This window comes from Poecile atricapillus, chromosome 17, assembly GCF_030490865.1.
Source record: "Poecile atricapillus isolate bPoeAtr1 chromosome 17, bPoeAtr1.hap1, whole genome shotgun sequence".
Classification (NCBI taxonomy): Eukaryota; Metazoa; Chordata; class Aves; order Passeriformes; family Paridae; genus Poecile; species Poecile atricapillus.
In genome coordinates this window covers 10,747,785-10,769,715 of record NC_081265.1, presented here as the reverse complement: position 1 = coordinate 10,769,715, position 21,931 = coordinate 10,747,785, and the positions used below count along the sequence as shown (strand labels likewise).

Sequence of the window (21,931 nt, the reverse complement as noted above, 5' to 3'; positions counted from 1 at the left end):
CTGGGGGTGGATTTGTCCAGACCTCAGACCTAGGTTAGAAAAAACCCCCAAACTGGTATTTTTAGAGCTGTAGTAACATCATTTGTGATTGCAGGGACATGAACTTGGTCACATTTCCTGCCTTGAGTATCTCCTGTAAATCTCCCCATAAATTCTGTCTAAACATGGTCTGCTTTAAATCCACTTAAAAATGCTTAAAAATGAGATGTGCATTTGCTATCTTTATTGATCTGTGAACTCTGCCACTCTTTACTGATAAATTCATTTCTTCATGGCTTCATGTAGCCCTATTTTTAACCTAGCAAAGATTCTGAGGTGAGTGGAAAGAATCTCTTGTTTAAAGTGGGTTTTCCTGCCCTGTGCTTCTGGCTCCTAAAGGTACCGAGTGTTTCCCTTAACTTGGTAACCCCCATAACCAAGTCCTGGTGTATGAAAATCATGCTAAGCATGAAAGTGTGTGTGTGTGTGTATATCTCATGATTTAAAAATAAAAATGTATCTGCACCCTGAAAAATTCTGTCTGCAGTGATCCTAGCAGGGGACAAGTGTTTCATGTCACCTTGGGTAGCAAAGGACAGGCATAAAGCCAAAAGCTCTTAATCAAACTGCTCTCACACCTTGTATCAACATCTTAAAGCTCAGGAGATCTTCAGGATGAAGGAAGGATTTTAAACAAATACCTTTAGTTCCCTGCAGCATCCCTGCTTTTGGCTTTTTGGTCTGCTTCATAGTCAGAGCTGTAAATGGGATGAAGTGAGGTGCTGTAAACAAAGGGTTGCTGAGTTGGTGAAGATGAATTTTGAAGGAATTTCTGTCCTCTTTTGCAGAGGTGAATCTGGTGCTGGGAAGACTGAGAACACCAAGAAGGTTATTCAATACCTTGCTCATGTTGCTTCCTCCCATAAAGGAAGAAAGGACCATAATATTCCTGTAAGTTGGGGTATTTTCTCATTTGCTTATTGTTCTTTTTGCAAATTACCATCTTTGCATTTAAAAAAATGACTTTTTTTTATTTAACTGTAATATAATTGTGTAATTTCGTCTCAACCATTATTTTCTCTTTAGCAGTGGCTGAAACGAGCAGTTACATCAAAATTTCAAATCAAAAGTTTGTGTCAGCTCCCTAATTTCTGTTGTGAAATTAAAGGCTTTATACAAATAAAAGCAAAGCTTTCTGATGCAATAAACCCCATTTTTCCAAAAGATTCAATAAACTCAGGCAATTCTAACTGAATTTAGTTCCCACTGGCTGCAGTTTTGTTTGTGAACAAGCTTTCTGGGCTTTCAAAAATTAACTTGTAGATGGGAAAAATCATCCAGCTTAAAAACTGCTGTAGACTTGCTATATCCAGCAGCCAGCATCTCATTAAAGGCTCAGATTTTGTTACTCTATAAACAAGTGAGTATATACTTCTATATCAGAGAATAATGGGCTTTTTGGTAGCTTGGAACCAGCTCTGATTTATATAGAACTTTCTTCAGATTTCCTGCCAGGCTTCAACGTTTGCACTGAATTTTTAGTGATTCTTTGCTTTTAAAAAGCAGGAAAGGGTTTGAATATTTGTTATGAGCACTTGGATCTCTTTGCAGTGAGGTTTTAATTCAGCTTTTCTACAGTCTCTTGCTGTAATCACAAATGGCAGGTGCCTGGTTTTCCAGTGGTAATCCTGGTGTCTGTGGTGGCTGGAACCTTCAAACTACATTATCTTACTATATTTTATTAATTATGTTTAACTAATTATAGTTAGAATTAGAGATACTTAGAGTTAAATATATTAGATTATATATATATAAAATATATATTAGAATATTTTAAAACAATTATATATTAGATTATATTAGAATAATACAACATTCTAATTCTATGATATATTCTATAATAATTCTATATATTATATTAGAATAATATAAATTATAATATATAACATATGTTAGATTATATTAGAATAGAATTTAGAATTAAGTATCTTAGAATAAAATTAAATATATTAAGAATAGAATTAGAGACTTACAAAATCATAGCAAAGACCTCTAAGATTAAGTGCAGCCTTTGACCAATGCCTCATTCCCACTAAGCCATCCCATGAAGTGTCACTTTGAGCCCCCCCAGGGGTGCTGGTTCCACCTCCCTGGGCAGCCTGGTCCAGAGTTTAACCCAAATTTCATCAGAAATCTCCCCTGATATCCAGCCTGACCCTCCTGGGGCACAACTCGAGGCCATTTCCCTGTTTTGGCAATTATGGCAGGGCACTTCACATTTTGACATTGCTGAGTGTGCCAAGGCTCAAAGTCGTGTAGGAACATGAGGTGATGTTTGACCAATCTGTGAAGGGAAAAAAGGCGAGTTTGGACTGGGAGAGAAGGAAAGGTTGCAGGTGGATTCAGGAGAAATCTCCTGAAGTGTATGGGAAACTTTTTGCTTTAATCAAGAGCAAATAATGTGAGCCTGTGCATTGGTACTGGTTCGAACTGGTGCTGGTTTGTCACAGAGAAAAGATGAAAATCAGTCTTTGCAAGTGTTTCCTGAGCAGCTGGAGAGCTGCAGGCCTCAGGAGGAGCTGTCAGCAGGGTCAGGGCTGTGCTGGGAGCTTGTGCTGGTGACACTGGACATCACCAGGAGTGATTTTCTGGGGAGCCTTTGGCTTATGCATATTCTTGGCTTTACCACTGTGCAGCCTTGAACAATCCCAGTGTTTTCTCAATTTCTACAGAAGCAAAATTGCCAACAGGTTTTTGGAGAGAAGGGAATTGTGCAGGGTTTGCACCAAGTATTTCTAAATACACTGCTGACAACATGGAATACCTCAGGCTGAAAGACACTTCTGGAAGCTTCTTGTCCAGGCTCCTTTCAAAATGTGCCTTCCTTCAAAGTGAGACTGCGTTGCCCAAGCCACACAAAAGCTGAGTTTTGAAAATCTTGAAGGGATGGAGATGATGCAATTTCTCAGGAAAGAAAGGGGAAAGCTGGGATGTGAGCAAAAAGAACAGGGAGCGTCCTGAATAAAAGTCTTGGATCCTACCCTTCATTCAGTGTGATGCCACAGTGGGCACTGGATTTGCCATTTATCCATGAAAAATGCAGAATGTTTATCACCAAACTAATTTTGAAAATATAAATGAGTCTTCCTTATTCTGCAGCAATTAGTTTTTGTTTATGTGTTGGAAACAAAGAATGTCTAACCCTCACAGGTGCCACTGGAAAGGTGGGAAGTGTCAGAATGGGGGTTATAGAAGCAGCCCTAATTTGGTCCTGTTTGCATATTCATTAGAAAGCTTTAGAGGGCTGATGGTGATCCACAGTCTGTGCATTACCCTGTGCACAAGGAGATGCTAAATAGGCTTGTTAAATTAATCCATGACTTGCAGTCTGTCTGTACCCATCCTGTTACAGATAATTATCAGTGACACGTATGTTTCTGAGCCTGTTTGAATGTCTCATTGATTATTTTTTTAAACGAAGCAATTTGTATGCTAAACCTGGGGTTAACTTTGATTTGCCTGATGGAGTGCTGTAAAAATAGAACAAACCAAAGGAGCCCAGTCTGACACCTCAGAGCAGCACTGATGGGGCTCACCAGGTACCTTCTCCAGCTGGGATGGGAAGTGTTCAGCCTCTGTGAACTGGGAAATGTTCTGCCTCCACACAGCCTGGCATGGTTGGCATCCAGCTGCCTGCCCATGAGGCTTTTCTATTCTAAAATCTCTCTTTCCTTAGAGCTGACAAAGTCCTGCACAGCCCTTAGCACATCATCCTTGGAAATGGTGTCACTAAGACAGGGGCTGGAATTCCAGCCTGAATAGCAACGATTGCTGGTTTGTGAGTGTTGGAATCTGTGGCCCCAGTGGCTCATTCCTGAGTAATCCCAAGATGTTGTCTTGGAAGTGTGGGCAGGAGGTGATGCTGATAGAAATGTACATGAGAAACTTCAGTAAAGGTGGGATTTGGCAGAGCCAGGTGGGACTGCAGCAGTCCCTAAAACTGGGAATAGAGGCTGTGCTGTGCTGAGCAGTGGAGGGGAGGCAGAGGTGCCTGCAGTGGGTTATAAACGAGCCCCTCTAGGGCCCGAAGGTGGGGTGAAAGTGAGCCTTGCATGGTGAAACCTTTAAATCAAGTCAGATCACAGAATCCCAGGATGGCTTGGAAGGGATGCTAATGATGATCCAGTTCCAGCTCTCCTGCCATGGCAGGGACACCTTCCCCTGGCCCAGGCTGCTCCAGCCCCAATGTCCAGCCTGGCCTTGGGCACTGCCAGGGATCCAGGAGCAGCCCCAGCTGCTCTGGGCACCCTATGCCAGCCCTCCCCACCCTCCCAGGGAAGAAATTCCTTCCCAATATCCCATCTATCCCTGCCCTTCTTCACCTTCAGACCATTCCCTGTGTCCTGTCCCTCCATCCCTTGTCACCAGTCCCTCTCCAGCTCTTCTGGAGCCCCTTCAGGCCCTGGAAGAGGCTTTAGGGTTTCCCCAAAGTGTTCTCACCCCAAACTCCCTCTATTTTCACTAAACCCATCTTTCATGTTGGTGCTATTTTAGACTTTAGAACTCATTACTGGTACTTTCAGGTTAATGATTGCTTTCAGTGGCTGTGTTTGCCTTGGTAGCTGAATTGCTAAATTGCTTAAGTTGTTTTGTTAATTTCTAAAGAAACAGAATCAGTGTTTGAAGGACAGGACCTGAGACAGGATCACTCAGGCTAAAGCTCCCCTGGGTTTCCCAAATGGGCTTTAACTGCCCTAATTGAAACACAGAGAAGTTAAATCTGTGCCTGATTGTGCTCAGTTCTGGTTCTAGTAGGACAAGAATGGACACCCAAGAGTGCAATTCATCTTTTCTAAATAGAAACAAATGGAACTCCTCTGAATTCTGAGGTGTTCCTGTCCTTCCTCAAGATTCCAGGAGGGGCAGTTCTTTTCTTGGCAGGTAGAGTGCAGCTTTGAAAATTCACATTGCTTACCTGACCAAACCAAACCTCTGCTGGCTGCTCTGCAGACCTCTGTCAAAATCTGCCATTCTGCACTAATAAAATGAGAGTCACAGAAAGAGGGAGTACATTTGGCTTGGCATAAAAATCTCTTGTTGTGTGTCTTTCTCCACAATATTTTGCCTCAGGCTCTCAGATATGAAGTTTAAGATTATTAAACTCACAGGCTGAGCCAAGGAGGAAAGGATGGAATTGAAAATTTCTGCTGAAGCTGTGCAGATTTAAACTTTGAAGGGTTTTTATTTTACTTTATTACCTTCATGTTCCCTTTCCCTTCTTGCTGGCAATATTTCCAGTGTAAGGTTGTGCTGCTGCTGGTGGTGGTGCTTGAAAGAAGCAAAGGTCTTGTCTTGAATGTGGACTTGCATTTCTTAAATATTTGTAGCACAGTGCAAAACCAACACCCCTGACTCCTTTGTGTCGCCTTGCTGGTGTTGTTCCATCCCCTGTGTGGGTGCTGAAGGACAGTGATCATCTCCTCCATCCCCAGCACCCAGCAGTGCCCAGGGCTGGCCAGGAAGGGCCGTGCTGTTGGGGATTGAAAGAGGTGCCCCAATAACGCAATTCCTGCCCTTCCCCTCGCTGCTCAGGGCCTCTGTCATCCTGGCTTTAATTAGTCCTTGCATAAACACAGGGTGCAGTGTTTTGCACATGCCAATAACTTCTGTTCTAAAATGAATTTGGGCAGTTTCTGTGAAACTTTCTGTGAAGTGAGTGTGTGGTTAAACGTGCTGACAGTGCTAATTTGGGATGTGACATGCAGCTGGAATGCCTGCTTGCTAACTTATCATTTGTTTGTTTGCAATGAACAGCCCGAATCACCCAAACCCGTGAAACACCAGGCAAGTGGTTTTTTTTAATGCTTTTAAAGTTATGTAGGAGAACTGATGTATATTCTTCTCTTTGTGCTGATAATGTGGGAAACCTTGAAGGAACACATAGCTAATAGAGAACTTTGGAAATACTTTTAACTGGCTTTGAGAGAGGGAAGAGTGAGCAGCTCATGAGTTTCTCAGCATTGCAAAGGATTTTAACCACTTTTAAGCCCTGAAATGAAAGGTTTGCCCTCTCTCCAGCCACCCTCCTCCAAATACCGTGTGTATATTGGGTAATGTGCTGCTGAGAGAGTGCAGAACACTTTTTAATTATTAAACAAAGCACTAAATAAAAGATTTGATTAATGGAAGCTACCGAACTCTTTGGATTAAGTGTTTTGTCTGAATATTTTTATAGCTCTGCAAATCACCAATGAAGACTTTGATCTCAGGTGTAAAAGGTTTGGCATAACCAAAAGCCTTTTGAAATCAGGAGTTTCCCCTGACTTTCTAGGACAAGTGGTGAGGGCAGGGTGGGATCTGCTGCCTGAATGAATGTTTGCTCATTTGAGCTCCAGCAGCTCTCAGTGCTCAGGTTGGCTGGAGCTGCTGGGCAGATAACGCTGCCCATCCCATGCTCCTGATCCCCCCAGGATCCTCCAGAGCTCACCTGGAGGAGGCTTAGGTGGAAGTTGCGGGCAGGACTGTGGAAGGAGATAAACAATTACTGTCCCAAGATAAATGCCCCACTCTGACCTGAGCTGGTGGGTGATGCTGGGCATGAGCTTTTAAATAAAGAAAAAGCTTTGCCCCAGCCCCTCAGGGGGTAATCAGGGAAACTGAGGCAGCTCCCCTGGGTTAGTTCAGCTGGGTGAATTCCCCCCTCGCATTTCTCTGAAGCTGATCAGTGCACTGTAACTGCAGTGCAAAGGGGAATAGGAAAGGAACCTTCAGGTGTTATATATTGGAAGCAAAAAGCAGTCCCTGGACAGCTGTGATGCCTCTGGGAGTGTGTGGTACATGAATTCATTCCTCTGCAACCCAACTGTGTGTCTGAGCCCATGGTCTCATTTTCAGAAGCTGCAGACATTCCTAGTGTTTAACTTAATCCTCCCTCCATGCACACATCAGGCAGTTTGAAGGGTTTTTACTAAAATATTTGTCAAGTCCAAAACCAGACGGAGTGGTGTTTGGTTTAACCCTCCTTTTGCTTAGAGCTGGCATGCCAGGGTTGACATAAAACATTTGTTGGTGAACATTTTGACTGTGTCTGTGGAAAATGCTGATCCCGAGCTGTTGATACTGTGTAAGGCATGGAATCATTAACATCTCTGTTTCAATGTCATTTGGAACTCCAGAGTGGATCCCTGCTGTATGTGAGTAGCATGGAGCTTCCTTCCCCTGCCTGCCCCAGGCCTCCCCCAGACCCACTCACTGGGCTGCTGGTTTTGCTGAAACTGAGACAATAACCTGGCCTTGTCTTCGTGGTGCCTGCATGAACTCTTGCATGACCTCGCTTCTCCCACAGTTCCCATCCTGCTTTTTCCAAGTGCTGGGGCGATGCCTACGCAGGAGCCGTGCCTCTGGAGCTCAGTGTCTTTGCAAAGCACCGAGCTCTTCTGAAGGAGCTTTTGGCTGAAAGCAGTCTGTGGAGAGAGGAAAACTCCCAGCTCAGGAGGCTCCCACAGTGAGGGAGGGGTGTGCTTTCCTTGGTGCCAGCTGTGACGAGTCTGTGTGTGCAGCACCGAGCACTGCTCGTTCCCATGGTTCTCACCCACAGCTCAGGATCCAACTGCTTCCTTCAGCTCCTCAGAGATGGTGGAAAAGCGAGCTGCTGAGCCCTTCCTGCCTCCAGTCAGAGGCTTGGGATAAATGTGTGTATCCACATTCTCTGCTGGTTTATTCTGGGTTTATTCACAGCCCCAGCCCAGGCGGTGCCGGTGGGACTCAGCCGTGCCCACGGAGCAGTCACTGTGCAGGCAGGGGATTTCATTTCCAAAATATTTCAGAGTTGGACATGCCAGCTGTGCCACACTCCCTGCCTTTGCTGGACATGCAGGGGTTTATCCCAAATCAGTGATGAGGGAATGAGTGCTCCCTTGGATCCTGGTGTGCCCGCAGGAGGGAGAGGGGAGGGAAGGTGGGAGCATTCCCAGGATCTGAGATAGGAAATTTGGGGAATATCAATTGCAGACAGCACACAGTGGGTATAGCAGGCACCCAGTTTCTGTCCAGTTGCAGGGCTTTTGTCAAAGTGCTTTTAAACTGTCACCTGGGCAGTCCTGCCATGGCACTGCTGGCTCTGCTCTAAGACTCAGATTTATTCCTTCTGCATTTATTCCTTCTTTACTTACCCCAGAATTCAGGGAATGCAGAGTCCCAAAGGGAATGTGTTTGGAAGTAAGCAACTTCTGAGCAGATAACTTGAGGTCACATAAAAGAAGGAGCAGCCATTTATTTCCAGGAGAGCTTGAAATATATTTCAATATACAAATAAAACTCTTTTAGGTGTTAAGTAGTGAGTTTTTAAAATTCCTGTCTAAGAATTGACCCCGTGTGGAAGCCTTAGGAGACTCAGTGCTTCCTGTTCTTTGATGCTTGCTCTGGGGCCTTTATTCATCAAGACTATAAATAATTGGAAAAAGCAGGTTCATGAACACAAATGTCAGATTTGGAGACTACATTCCAGACAGCTTCACTTAATTTTTTTTCCCCTAAACCATCCTTCAGAGCAAGAAGACAGTATATTTTCCTGTGTACATTTGTGCCTCCTGGGCTCTTGGAAGCAGCACAGACTTTTTTTGTTAGCAGACCTGCTCACAGACAGCACTTGTAAAAGCTGTTGTGCAATTTCCTCGAGATAAGAACTTCAAATTCTAAACTCATTGGCCAGAACTTACAGAAACATTGAACAAATGCATGAAACATCCCGAGCAATGCTGGCTGGATTGAGCAATTTGAAAGCAGAGTTTGTAATTGGTGTTGCTCAGTGGCCCTCGCAGGTGTGGGCAGGTCAGAGGTGATGCAATGAGAGGAGTTTCAGTCTGGCTGACTGAGGGGAGTTTCACTCGCCTGAAAGTGAGTTTGAAAGTAGGTATTTCTGAGTTTGAAAATAGGTGTTCTGAGGTAGCTGCATTGTCAGCACCAAGTTTAAATCTAAAACCCTGAATCACTTAAATTGCTTTCTTCCCTTAAGCACTCAAGGTCTGTGCCTGATTTCATTAGCCCTAAATGTGAGTTTTCTTTCCCATCTTCAGTGACTTTCAACATCCATCAAGTCCTATCTGGTCCCTGCTCTGTTTGTGTGTGTCTGTGTGTGTTTTAATAAACAAACCCCTCCCAGAAAAACACCACCAAAAATCCAGCCACGTTCACCCCTGGATGGAGGAGCCTCTGCAGGTTTGGCAGTGAGGGGAAGGAGGAGAATCCCCTTCAGGAGTGGTGGCACTGCCACAGCCAGGGGAAGTGACTGTCAGGAGAGGCAGAATGCTTGAGCCCTGCACAGGTGCTCTGTGATAAATCTCTTTGGTTTTCTGTCTCTGTGGTTTTTAGGGGGAGCTGGAGCGGCAGCTTCTTCAGGCCAACCCCATCCTGGAATCCTTTGGGAATGCAAAGACAGTGAAAAATGACAACTCCTCCCGCTTTGTGAGTACCTCCTTCCCTAGAGTCTGTAAATCTGATTGCTGTTTGTGGGGAAATTACCTGTTTTAGGTGTTTCTCTGATTAGTATCAGCAGATTGCTCTGTTCTCTTCCTCCATGAATCCAGGTTCTCTTGTAAAGCCTTCTGCATTTTTGGGGTCACTGAAGACACCTCCTCACTGGCTCTTGGCAATGATTTTATTCTAACTCCAGCCATCCCTGAGCTGACAGCAGTTCATAATCTAACAAATCCAGCTGAGCTGGGGCTTGTGTGCACAAATCCTGCTGGGCTGCTGTGAAAAGGGAAGGACTGTGGTGGCATTCCCGTGGAAGTGGCAAAGCCTGCAGCCTTCTTGTCTTAGCTTGTGACTTTGTCCACTGAGTGGATTGAAGAGAACATCCTGAATCCTATAAAAATGCAGAGCTTGCACATAAAACCCATCTAAATGTACTGATTTACTGCAGGAAGGTCAAAGAGCCACTGTGTGACTTAGCCCAGGTGTCAGGCACTGCTGTAGCTGCTCCATGTTTATGTTGGGTCCCTGCCTGCTGTTCACAGAGTGTTTTGGTGGCTGATAACCACTTTTGATGGGTTCCATTGTTTTAAAAATTGTGGTGAAACTCAGGATGAATAAATAGCTTTTTACCACTTCTTAGAACTTCCTTTCCTTTGAAGGGAAAAAAAAAAGCCATCTCTTATTTCAGGGAGAAGATGTTTTTAGTACAACTTCAAAAGTGTACAGGAGGCATTAAATCTTTTTGCTTGTGAGAACAGCACTAAAATTTACAGAACAAATGAAAGATTTCTTGTCTGCCTTTGACATTTCAACAGTTGCTTGGATTTATAATGCATGAACTCAACTCCATGATAAGAACTCTGGAAAACTGTATGACTAAATCCATCAGCCCTTGGAGCTGAGAAGGGAGAGCACAGTTCTGTGGCAATTCAGCTTTTTAAATTTTACAGCCCTGTTATTTATAATGTTTCCTGATGCTTATAGAAGCTGGGTACAGGATTTATAACATCAACAGGTTTCACTGCACAATGATCCTACTTTGTTACCTGTCTTGAATCCATCAGAGACTGTACTAATTTAAAGAGAATACTTTTTCCCCTAAAAGATGTTAGCATCTGGTTTGTGTTATTTTGAGCTCTGCATTGCCATCATGAACATAATCACTCTGATGGCTCCAGCTCTGTTTTCATAAAGGAACAAGTATAATTCATTCCAGATGGTCTCATCTCATGCAGAAAAAAAATCATCTTTAACAGCCATTTTAAAACCTGATTTAAAAAAAATCTCCTCCCACGAAGTGAGAGGTGGTGTTGTTCAGCCATGCAGGTTTGACAGCCTTCCCCTGCTCCTGATAACCCAGGGAGGACTCAGAGAAGCCCAGTGGCCAATGAATTTTATTTTTTCCCCATTTTTCTTCAACCAAAGGCAGTTCTCTTGTGTTCCAGGGAATAAATCTCTGGTTTGCATTGGACAGGAGAGTGAGCTTGCTGGATTTATGTGGCAGCACTGAATGCTTCCCTCTGATGTGGTTTTTCCAAAGCCCTGGGCTCAGTGCTGTGATGGTGTCAACAGAATTCAGCCCTTGGATGAGCTGAAGAGAGGCCATGGAAGCCTTTTGGAAAAGGAAGGAGAAATCTTTTGGGCCAGGCAGCACCTGAGATCCAGGAGCTGAAGCCCCTTCAGGCACCAGAAGATGCTACAGAAATGTGCACACCTGGAATCTCAGCATTGCTTCCCACCTCAGCCAGAGGGTTTGCTCAGGGAAAGATGAGCCTCACATTCAGAGGGGTTTTTCCTAAGTCCAGATTCCAAATAAATCTGCACTAGGAGTTCTCTGTCTTTGGAGTGTGTTTGTGCAGCCTGCTCTGTTGGAATGAGGGCTGAGCCTATGGAAGGGGAAAGGTTTCCTTTGAACTTGGGGAATCCTGGATCTATGAATGCATTTGGATTATGTTTGGTATAGGCAACATTGTCTTAATTAGAATTTAAAAAAAAAAAAAAAAAAGAAGTAATTATGAAAAAGTCTTCTTTTCTTTGCAGGGCAAATTCATCAGGATTAACTTCGATGTCACTGGTTACATTGTTGGGGCCAACATTGAGACCTGTATCCTTTTTCCTGCCACATCCTTCCAAAAGGCAGCTTCCCTGCTTTGTTTTGCTTTTAACCCTAGAATTCATTGGAATGCAGTGAAAGGTTGGACATTCCTTTGACAGCACCCATGTCTTCCTCTGTTTCAAAATAACTGATCAAATATCACAGATTCAGCAGCTTCCTCGTGCTTGGAAATCCTCAACTCCCAAATTCCACACTCTGAAACCTGCAGGATTTTCAGACTGGCCTTAAACCCAGGGTGTGTTAAAAAGGGAAACCATATAAAATGTTCTTGCTCTGGGAACATTTCTGAAAATCCCTCAACTCCTTCCTAAGGAGGAGCTGAGCCTGTGCTGGTGCCAGAGCTTGGCTGGGAGCAGCCCCTGCCTGGAGAGGGATGCTCCTGGTCCAGGGGCAGAGCTGGGCCACCTCCTGCTTGCTCAGCTCTGATAGGTACCCCTGAAGGTTCAATAACACAAGGCTTTCTATTGTACTTAATTAATTATAATTAAAACCAAAGCAAATTTGGTTTTAGCTCTAAGATTTGTTTTATTTATGAGTGTAAAACTGAGTAAAAATACTGGCACTGAAAGCCCCTCCCTGAAGTCGTTTTCTCTGTACTAAAAATGTATTGTGTAATTTTGAGTTTTCTGGGAGAATACCAGTGGAGTGGTCATAAAATGATGATGTTGGAAATCTTGATGAACAACATTAAGTGAATATTGATCATAAACAATGCTGGTGTTAAGTTTCCATTTGGTTGCTGTGTTTCGAAACTGCTTGATCTGAAGTGCATTGAATGTTTGGAATTGTCAGAAAATGTGATTTCCCAATAAGGCTGGGAAAGATCTATAGTTATTCAAAATATGCTGCAATGATAAGTGGTTTTTTTTCATTCACCACAGCACAGGAATGAAGGCAGCTTTTAGGAAAGTCCAGATGAATTGTTTTGCCCAGAGCTTTGTGAAAACAGGAGGATTTAACTCTTGGGGAATTTCTTCTTCATCACAGGAACTCATCCTTGCCACTGTCATTTCAAATCCCTGTCCTACATTTGCTTTACAATATGGAATATCAAGAAATAAAAAAAATTAAATAAGATTACAGCTCATGGCAGCTAATCAGGCACTACCTGCTGCAGAAATTGAATCTGGGAGCTGTTTAAAGGCAATGTGGATTGTTATGGAAGGACTGAGAAATGCACTTGGGATGATAAAGGATTTCTGAGTTTAGCAGTTGCTGTGTTTTTGGGCTTAAGAGTTCAGCTATGACCTCAATAGAAGTGATGGAGAAGGATGGCAGCTCCCCCTCACCAAAACTGCAGCTGGTCCATGGCTGACAGCAGTGGCTGCAAGGGAATTCAGGGGGATGCAGGGAAAAACAACCAAGGGATGGGAGTGTTGAAATGTCAAGAGTTAGCTGCAATGAAATGTTTCTACCCATGTCAGCTGGAAATGTCTTACTTAGTCACTAAAAGTTCATATTGGACCTGGTCCAGTCACAGAATGCCAGACTGGTTTGGGTTGGGAGGGACCTTAAAGCCCATCCTGCCATGGCAGGGCCACCTTCCCCTGTCCCAGGCTGCTCCAGCCCTGCCCAGCCTGGCCTTGGGCACTGCCAGGGATCCAGGGGCAGCCACAGCTGCCTGGACATTACTCCTAAAATTCTCTTTGCTCTCACACTGATTCCATATCCTGCTTTGGAGCTCTTGTTTGCTCTGTTTCTAAGCAAAACCTTGACTCCAGGTGTTCCCAGACTTGCTGGAGAAGTCTCGTGCTGTCCGCCAGGCCAAGGACGAGCGGACGTTCCACATCTTCTACCAGCTCCTGGCTGGAGCAGGGGAGCACCTCAAGTGTAAGCTGGGAGTACCAGTTTGAGGCCTGTTGGGTGCTGCAGTTGTTGTTTCAGTGGGATGGGGTGGATTTGAATTATTCTTTGGTCGTGACTGGTGAGTTTTGAAAGAAGGAGAGGCCAGGTAGCTTTGCTCTGAAGTAACTCCTGTGTCCTGTCAGATGTGCTGGGAGCCACTCTGGCAATTCAAGCCAATGTCTCCTCCATGCCAAAGCCCAGCCTGGGCAGGCTCTGGCTGGGGGTCCCTGCACTGGAGCTGCAAAGTTCCCAGCTGAAAACAGCCAGCCCTGGTCAGCACAGGCAGCCCCATCTCCCCCAGCCTCCAGAGGAATTTTACTCAAACTTAATGAAACCCTGGGGCTTTCTTCAAGCCATTGCAGTGCTGGGGTGGTTATCTCAACTCTCTTTGGGTTTTTTTTTCCCTCCTTGGGAATTTCTGGTGGGTTGTGATAAGTGAGGCTAATAAAGATACAGACTTCAGAGAACTGATCCACCCCTCCTGTAGGAGATAAGCTGGTGCTCAGCATCCTTGATGTGGTCATCAATCCCAGCTCCATTTCTGCCTGGGTCTGTTACCTTTCAGTAGAGATTTTCCTTTTAGGATATTCCAGATGAGGATTTGAGATGATGCTAGATCTGGGTAATGTTCTGTGGGCTGGTTTAATGCATTAAAGAGCTCATGGAGACTGCTGCAGAGAGAGAATCTGAGTCTGGCCTCAGCTTGGGGGGTGCACTTGTATTTTTAGGGTTTCAGAAGCTTCTGTCCTGGCTTGTAGCCATATCTGAGGAGCTGATTTCCTAAAGCAGAGCTGGGGAATTGAGTGAGAACAGAGCACGGGTGGGTGTGAACAGAATTTCTGAGCTTATTTTTCTGTCTTTTCCTCTTCCCCCCAATACAGCTGACCTGCTGCTCGAAGGATTTAACAATTACAGATTTTTATCTAATGGCTACATCCCTATCCCTGGGCAACAAGACAAGGATAACTTCCAGGAGACAATGGAAGCCATGCATATCATGGGCTTTTCACACGACGAGATCTTGTGTAAGTTATGGGACCTCTGGAATTTTCAGTGTGTCCTTTTCCCTCTTTTACACACACACACACACCCTGCTAATTTAATGTCACCAAATTTAATGTTGCTTCAGTGGCTTTGACAGCCTGAAGAAAATGGTTGCTTAACTCTAACTGGAGTTGAATTCAAGCCATTTGCCCAAAAAGCACAGTACAAACTGTATTTCCTCCCTGAACTGCTCCTTGGAATCTGGAAGGAAAGTGACACAAGAAGCAGAAGAAAAATTTGCTCAGCTGAGCCCTGTGCCATGAAACTGATGCACATGTCTCTTGTTATCACAGCAATGCTGAAAGTGGTGTCCTCAGTGCTGCAGTTTGGGAACATTTCCTTCAAGAAGGAGAGGAACACAGACCAGGCCTCCATGCCAGAGAACACTGGTGAGCTGCTCACGTCTGCAGGGTGTCCTTTGACTTGTGCTGAGTTCTCTCCCTGCCCTTTGTCCAGTGCACGTCTTGCCAAGCCCAGAGCAGTGCTGAGCATCCTTGGGAGTGCTCTGGGCCAAAATGGGGCCAGGCTTGGGCTGATGGCACCAACAGGCAATTCCTAAACCTCTCCCCTTCCCTCTCCTCCTGCAGACAAATGCAAGTGTCCATCAGGGGAATTGATGCTGTTTGCATTGCTGCTAAGCTTTGAACAAGTATTTGGGTTGTAATCTTGTTTATTGCTCTCTCCAAAGACTTAAGCCCTAGGAAGAAGTTCATGCTTAAATCAGTTTGTTTTCTTTGGTTGCTGAGAGCAGTTTTGTTGCCAATGATAAGAGCCCTGGAGCCAAGCACAACTTCCATGGTGCAGTGGCTGAGGACAGGAATGCTGCTTTTAGAACAGGCTGATTTCTGGAGTGTCCTGGCAGTGTGGCTGACACTGAATTTATCAGTGCCTGCAATGCAATCAGCATTTTGAAGGATATATTTCTTCCCCCACCCAAAAAAAAAAAAAAAAAAAAAAAAGCTGCTGAGGCACATTTGAGGTTTTTATTGTTTTTATTTAAGGATTCAGTGCCAGCCTTTAAAATGTTTTCATGGAAAGACAGTTTGGAGAGCAGACACCAATGGGAAGAACAGTGGGATCCACCATTCCCAGAAGCTGCTGCACATGGGCAGCTCAGGCTCTTGCCTGGGTCTCATTCTGTGACTGTCCCAAATTGCTGAGCACTGGGTCCCTTTGGTCACTTGCAGTGCCCAAAATTGTCCTTTCTGAGGGCAGTGGCTGCTGCCCAGGCAGGGATTAAAGGTCAGTAGTTACTGACCTGGCTTTTGGCACCTTTTGTGTTGCAAAGGAGGAGAAAAGATGAGTGAGGAGTTTATCTTTTGGCTTTTCCTGCTGGTTTAGAGAACCCACCTGGGTCATTGCCCATGTGGAAGGTATGATGTGGAAAGACAGAGGTGCTTCTTGATTATCTTGACTTTAGTTGCATTACCATTGGTTTTTAGACATCAGTTCTGAATTACAACACTGGCTAGAAATATATTGGTACTCTTGGATATTTATGGTACTGGATACAAAATTCTCACTTTTAAAGCCAAAAGGATGAAAAGCTCAGATCACAATTAAAGCATATTTTTGTCTCTTGTATTTAAAAAATTGGTGATGTGGTCTGAGCTATTGCACCTTTCTGAAGAAATTGAGTGTAACTGATCTCTCTTTTCTTGTCACATCTCATTGTGAGGGTTTCCCTGCGGCCTCTGGAGAAATCAGTTTGTCCTGACAGGGACTCCTCTTGTTTAGTGATACAGGCCAGGTATTGTCTCTGTGGATGGGAAGGAGTTTGTGTGGGCAGTGGAGATGGGAACCAATTCAAAGAACACGAGAGACAAATTCTCCCCTGTAGATGGTAAATGTAGATAAACAAATCCTGGGTTCAAGTACAGGTGTCAGAGAAGCCACAGAGCCTTTGGGGGTTAGGAGGATGGAGAAGCTGTACTTGGAGAATCATTCCATGCTCACCAGATTGGGAAGGAACCTTTCTGCTGAGAGGGCAGAAGTTCAAAGCAATCTCATAAAAGTTCATGTTCACCTCTGATAGAAGCTTCTCAATGTCTTGGCTTTATAATTCAGAATTTTCTGTCCATACCCCATCAGTAATAAAACATGAGTCTGGACAGTCAGGATTTTCTCCAGTCACACCTTTTAAATGGCCCTTTCTCATTACAGACAAACGAGGAGGTGCTCGTGGCAGGGGTGGGAACTGGGTGATGTTTGAGGTCCCTTCCACCTCAGATGAATGATGCTTATTTTGAAATGCAAGATGAATCCAGCTGAGATAGCATTACCCAGTCCTGCCCTGAGATGTGGCAGTTTGCACTTGGAATGTCACTTAGGACAAAGTGGGATTGTTTTCTTCAGAGGAAGCTCAGAGAGGTCTCTTCCACCCCAGTTGTTCTGCTGAATTCTGTTGAAGTGCTGGCTGCAGCCTCCTCAGTGGCTCAGCAGATGTGATGGCTGGGATTACACCTGCTGTGGTTTATTGGTGATATTCTCACCTAAACTACAGCTTCTTACTGACTGGAAAGGCTGGGACAGTAAATTCCATGTCCCTGGTTTATGCAAGGAGCTGAGTGTGGTATTTGGGGTACTCTGGGAGAGGGGGGACCCTCCTTCCTTGTACTGGAATATCATTTACAGTATCCCATGGCTACTTAATATTTTCAAGTTCTTGTTTTATTTGTTTGTTTGTTTTAAAGATCCTGGTAGCAGTTTCTACTTGGCCCCTGAGGTTGTGAGTTTTATCTGATGTGCTGGTGCATATTTTTATATTCAGAGCCCAGAAATGCTCCTGTTTGTAGCTCAAGTGGAGGAGTGCTCATTTTGTGGCACTCCCCTAATTTCACTGGTTGTGTGTCACGTCATGAACCCTTCTAGTGAACATATGGCCAGACAATCTCAGCATTAAAGAGCAATAATAGTTTTTTAATACTAAAGAAAAAAAATAATGCAGCAGCAACTCTCATATATTTAGTATGAAAGTCTGTTTTCTAATGCCAGTTTGAAAAAACAGCTTTTTATTTTCATTTTGACAGTGAAAGAAGCTATCAGATGATAAAGGGGCCAAGTGCTTACTGGGTGGTGTGGAGAGCTTCCTGCTAAAGGGCAACACTTCCCTGGACCTAAAAATATCTTCAGCGTCACTGTCATTTTTAGAAGTGTGGAATCACAACCACCCAACTCCTGGGCCACGGGTTTAGGGAGAGGGATTGATGCAACAGGAGTGTGTAGGGCTGGTGTGGGTAATGCACTATTTAAATGATGAGATGAATCAGGAGGATTCTGCTGTTAAAGTGCACTGATGCCTGGGGTGTTATTCTGTGTCAAATACTTGGAATCCCAGACTGGTTTGGGTTGGGAGGGACCTTAAAGATTTTCCCATTCCATCCCCTGCCATGGACAGGGACACCTTGGATGCTCCAAGCCGTGTCCAACCTGGCCTTGGGCACTGCCAGGGGTGGGGAGTCCTGAGCTCCCTGGCCAAAGTGCCAGATCCCTGCTTTGTGCTGGCACAGCTGCCTGCAGGGCAGTTTTTCTGCCACCTTTAGGATGCTCCCCATACTGTCCCCATCTTTCCTGGGGGTTCCCTTTTTAAAGTAAGGAAATGAGCCCTTGTAGCTGAGCTGTTAATGAGCTGCCCCTGGTGAAATGTGGTGTTTCCCTGCTCCCCGAGGACTGTGTCCCCCTGGAGAGCTCTCTCAGCCTTGGGGACAGAGCCCAGCTCCGGGGGGTCCGGGCAGGGTCTCTCAGCTGCCTCCCTTTGTCCCTCTGCAGTCGCACAGAAGCTCTGCCACCTGCTGGGAATGAACGTCATGGAGTTCACCCGCGCCATCCTCACCCCCCGCATCAAAGTGGGCAGGGACTACGTGCAGAAAGCCCAGACCAAAGAACAGGTGAGCTTTAAAAGGTGCTTTAAAGACCAAAAAAGCTTCCTCATCCTCATTAGCTCCTAACAAAGAAAATTGGCTTTGAGTGTTTGCTGCTCTGTTTAAGCTTTACTGCGTCTACGAAATGTTCTTATATGGTAAAAATCATTTGTAGGATAGAAGAAACCTTTCCCTTTCCTTGACTTTCTCCTCCTGGTTTCATCCTTTCATGTTGTGACATTATCAAATACTTGGAAATCTTTTGTTTTTGTAGAACAGTTCAGGAAAAAAAAAACTTAACATTGATCAAACTCCAACCATTCCTACTGCTTGTTTTCGTTCCTCACTGGTATTAACTCCATCCAACTTCTTCTTTTACTGAGTTATTTGGGATAACATCCATGTCTGTGTCCTTTTGATGGCTTTTCCAGGGTAAATAAATTTTCCTGTTTGGATTTTCAGGCGGACTTTGCAGTGGAAGCTTTGGCAAAGGCCACCTACGAGCGCCTCTTCCGCTGGCTCGTCCACCGCATCAACAAAGCCTTGGACAGGACCAAACGTCAGGGAGCCTCTTTCATTGGGATCCTGGATATTGCTGGGTTTGAAATCTTCGAGGTACTTGGAAATATCCCTACTCAGATTTTCCTTTTCCCTGTTTTTGTGGGATCAGGACACGCTGCAGGGGCTCTGAAAGCAGCATGTTCCGAGGTTACACAATGGGTTTGTTTGGGGTGGACAAAGGCTTTGACAGCCCAAAATGATGGTGCCAAAAAGTCATAATTTAATCTTTAATCCTTCTTTTATGTGTGATAGCTGTTCCTACTATAATTTATGTGATGAAGTTTTGTAGAATTGCTTTCCAGTTTTCTTTACATTATATTCGAACTTTGCAAAGTTTTGGAGAATTTCCTTATAAAGTCAAATTTTTGACTCCCAGATCTGTGGTATCTTGTCACTGAGTCATTCTTGATGTTATTCTTGTAGCTGAACTCCTTTGAGCAGCTGTGCATTAACTACACCAATGAGAAGCTGCAGCAATTATTCAACCACACCATGTTTATCCTGGAGCAAGAGGAATATCAACGAGAGGGGATCGAGTGGAACTTCATTGATTTTGGCCTGGATCTGCAGCCTTGCATTGACTTAATTGAAAGACCTGTAAGTTTGCACATGAATAATGCTCTGAGGAGGAGAGCTTGGAGTGCTGACTGTGTCTTTTGCTGCCTGCAAATGAGACATTTCTTGTGGAGCTGTCATTAAAAGGGAATTAACTGGAATGCTGAAATTCAAATCTAAAATACTGTGTATTGTTAATAAAAGGATTTATCCAGAGGGGATTTTGCCCTTAATGTCAGTGTAAAACACTGAGCTCAAGACATGAAGCTGCTATTTTTATACCTTTTTCCCAGGACTAATGAAGTCATTAATCCTGTCAGTGTCATTAAACTGTGCCATTGTGGTGGAGGAGCTTTGGGACTCAGGTAGAAAGTTTTTCCAAGACTTGTGGTTGACTTCCTTCATTTGAAATCAATAGCAAAATTCCTGAAACTTTGTGTAGAGTTTTCTCTCAGAAAATTGCATTACAAATAGGAAAAGAGGATCTGGTTTTAGTCATTGTGGTTTTTAACATCCTATGGCTGCTCAATTTATGGAAGCTGAAGAGGCCTTTAAAGAGCAGGAGGAGCAGATGGGGAGAGCAGAGACTCCTGAAAGTTTGTTCTTTCCATCTCAGGACCTGTGGCCTTTTAAATTACACCTGGGCCATTGCAGTTACTCCTCCCTGCCTTTCTGTGTGCCCTGGGTGCAGGTGAGCTCCCAGGGCTGCTGTGCATCCTGACCAGCAGAAAAGCTGCACTCCTGTTTTCCTGTGGGAAAAGGGAAATCTTGTGTCAGATATCAAAGGTCTGCACTTTGTGTGTGGAACTTAGAAAGTTCTGTCTCTTTGGAAGGTGAAATCTCCTCCAAAAAGCCTCAGGGGACAAGGGTGGCTGCCCTCAGTGTGCACATGTTTAGATGAATATCTTAAAAGACCTCAGGTTATTTTTCAGTGTAAAAGCAAACCTCAGTACCCTCACAGTTGTTCTGTAGCTGTCATGCCAGGTACATTGAAACATCTCTCACCAAATGTGTGAACTTTGCATTCCCTCAGATCTTTTTAGGCATAAAACCCTTACAAAGCAAGGCTCTGGGCAGCACTGCCCAGCCCAGTGGTGTCTCCATAAACACTGGAATGGGTTTGTTTGAACCAGCCATAAAATCCTTCCTGAGCTGGACCCCCCCACAGCTTGTTTTAACTGAAATTAGGCTTGAATCATTTTGGACTACCCTTATTGTGATGTTCAGTGTGTTAGAAATACTAAACTTTTAAATATATATATATATAATACATATATATATAAAACATGAACACATTATCAAACTGCATTTCAGGCAAATCCTCCTGGTGTGTTGGCATTGCTGGATGAGGAATGCTGGTTCCCTAAAGCTACTGACAAGACATTTGTGGAAAAATTGGTCCAAGAGCAAGGAACTCATTCCAAGTTCCAAAAGCCAAGGCAACTAAAGGACAAAGCAGATTTCTGCATTATTCACTATGCAGGGAAGGTAAGGGTTCAGCATTTAATTCTTGTTTGGAAAGGTTGGTTTGGGGAAAGTACTCTGCTTTCCTTCCAAAGCCTGGATGCAAAAATAGACAACTTTTGCCTTGGTTGAAGCAGAACCATGCTAGTCTGGGGGCTCCCTGGGTTGGGATGAAACCCAGGTAGGTATCAATGATTTTTTAGCTGCTGAGCTGGGGTTTATTTGGAAACCACAGGTTTGGCTCTTTAAAGATAAGAACTTTGTTTTCGGCATAGAACCAAATGTTTAAATGTAAATACTGTAGAGAAATTTTTAAAAATCATGTTGCAGCACATCCTTAATTTACTCTCCAGTAATTTAGATGAAGTAATTGGTGTCTATTCTAGAGCTGGTTTTACATCTTAACAGTGAAACCTTATTTTGACAATAAACTGGGCAGCAAATAAACACCCAGCTGTCAGGAAGAAAGAAGTCAGATTGCTGAATTTTCAAGAAAACTCCCATTTACTCATTCAAAAGCATAACAAACTTGTGGTACTTTGAACTGTTCGAAGGAGGCTCAGCAAGCAAATGTGAGCACCCAGGTCTGGTGTGGGCAGGCAGGGTTGGACTCCAAGCTCAGAGGTCTTTTCCAGCCTTTGTGATTCTGAGCATTGACAGTGAGAGGAAAACACCACTGATGTTTGATGGTGGTAAATAAAAACCTCTGATCCTGTGGCCCTTGGCTGCTCTGCAGGTGGATTACAAGGCAGATGAGTGGCTGATGAAGAACATGGACCCCCTGAACGACAACGTGGCCACGCTCCTGCACCAGTCCTCAGACAAATTCGTGGCTGAGCTTTGGAAGGATGGTAAGAGAGTTCTGAGCACAGATTGTTGGTGATTTCACCTTGCTGGATGAGTTGTTTGGGATTTTTTTTATTCCTGTTACTTTCTCACCCTCCATTTCTCCATTGTAAATATCTACAGCATTTTAATCTCATATTTAGTACCCAAAGTACACCAAGGAAGCTGAATTGCATCTCTGGTCCCT

At 44.2% G+C, this 21,931-nt stretch overlaps 1 protein-coding gene across 1 annotated transcript in view; it reads left to right on the top strand.

Annotated features, from left to right (window-relative positions):
• MYH10 (myosin heavy chain 10) overlaps positions 1–21,931 on the top strand; it is an 88,052-nt gene that overhangs the window by 40,946 nt on the left and 25,175 nt on the right. Inside the window, exons 5-15 of the mRNA XM_058852127.1 lie at positions 828–930; positions 9,349–9,441; positions 11,494–11,557; positions 13,301–13,399; positions 14,296–14,439; positions 14,752–14,847; positions 18,227–18,345; positions 18,781–18,933; positions 19,303–19,476; positions 20,749–20,922; positions 21,635–21,749. Of these exons, the coding sequence (XP_058708110.1) occupies positions 828–930; positions 9,349–9,441; positions 11,494–11,557; positions 13,301–13,399; positions 14,296–14,439; positions 14,752–14,847; positions 18,227–18,345; positions 18,781–18,933; positions 19,303–19,476; positions 20,749–20,922; positions 21,635–21,749 (1,334 nt within the window). The remainder of the gene's footprint in view (positions 1–827; positions 931–9,348; positions 9,442–11,493; positions 11,558–13,300; positions 13,400–14,295; positions 14,440–14,751; positions 14,848–18,226; positions 18,346–18,780; positions 18,934–19,302; positions 19,477–20,748; positions 20,923–21,634; positions 21,750–21,931) is intronic.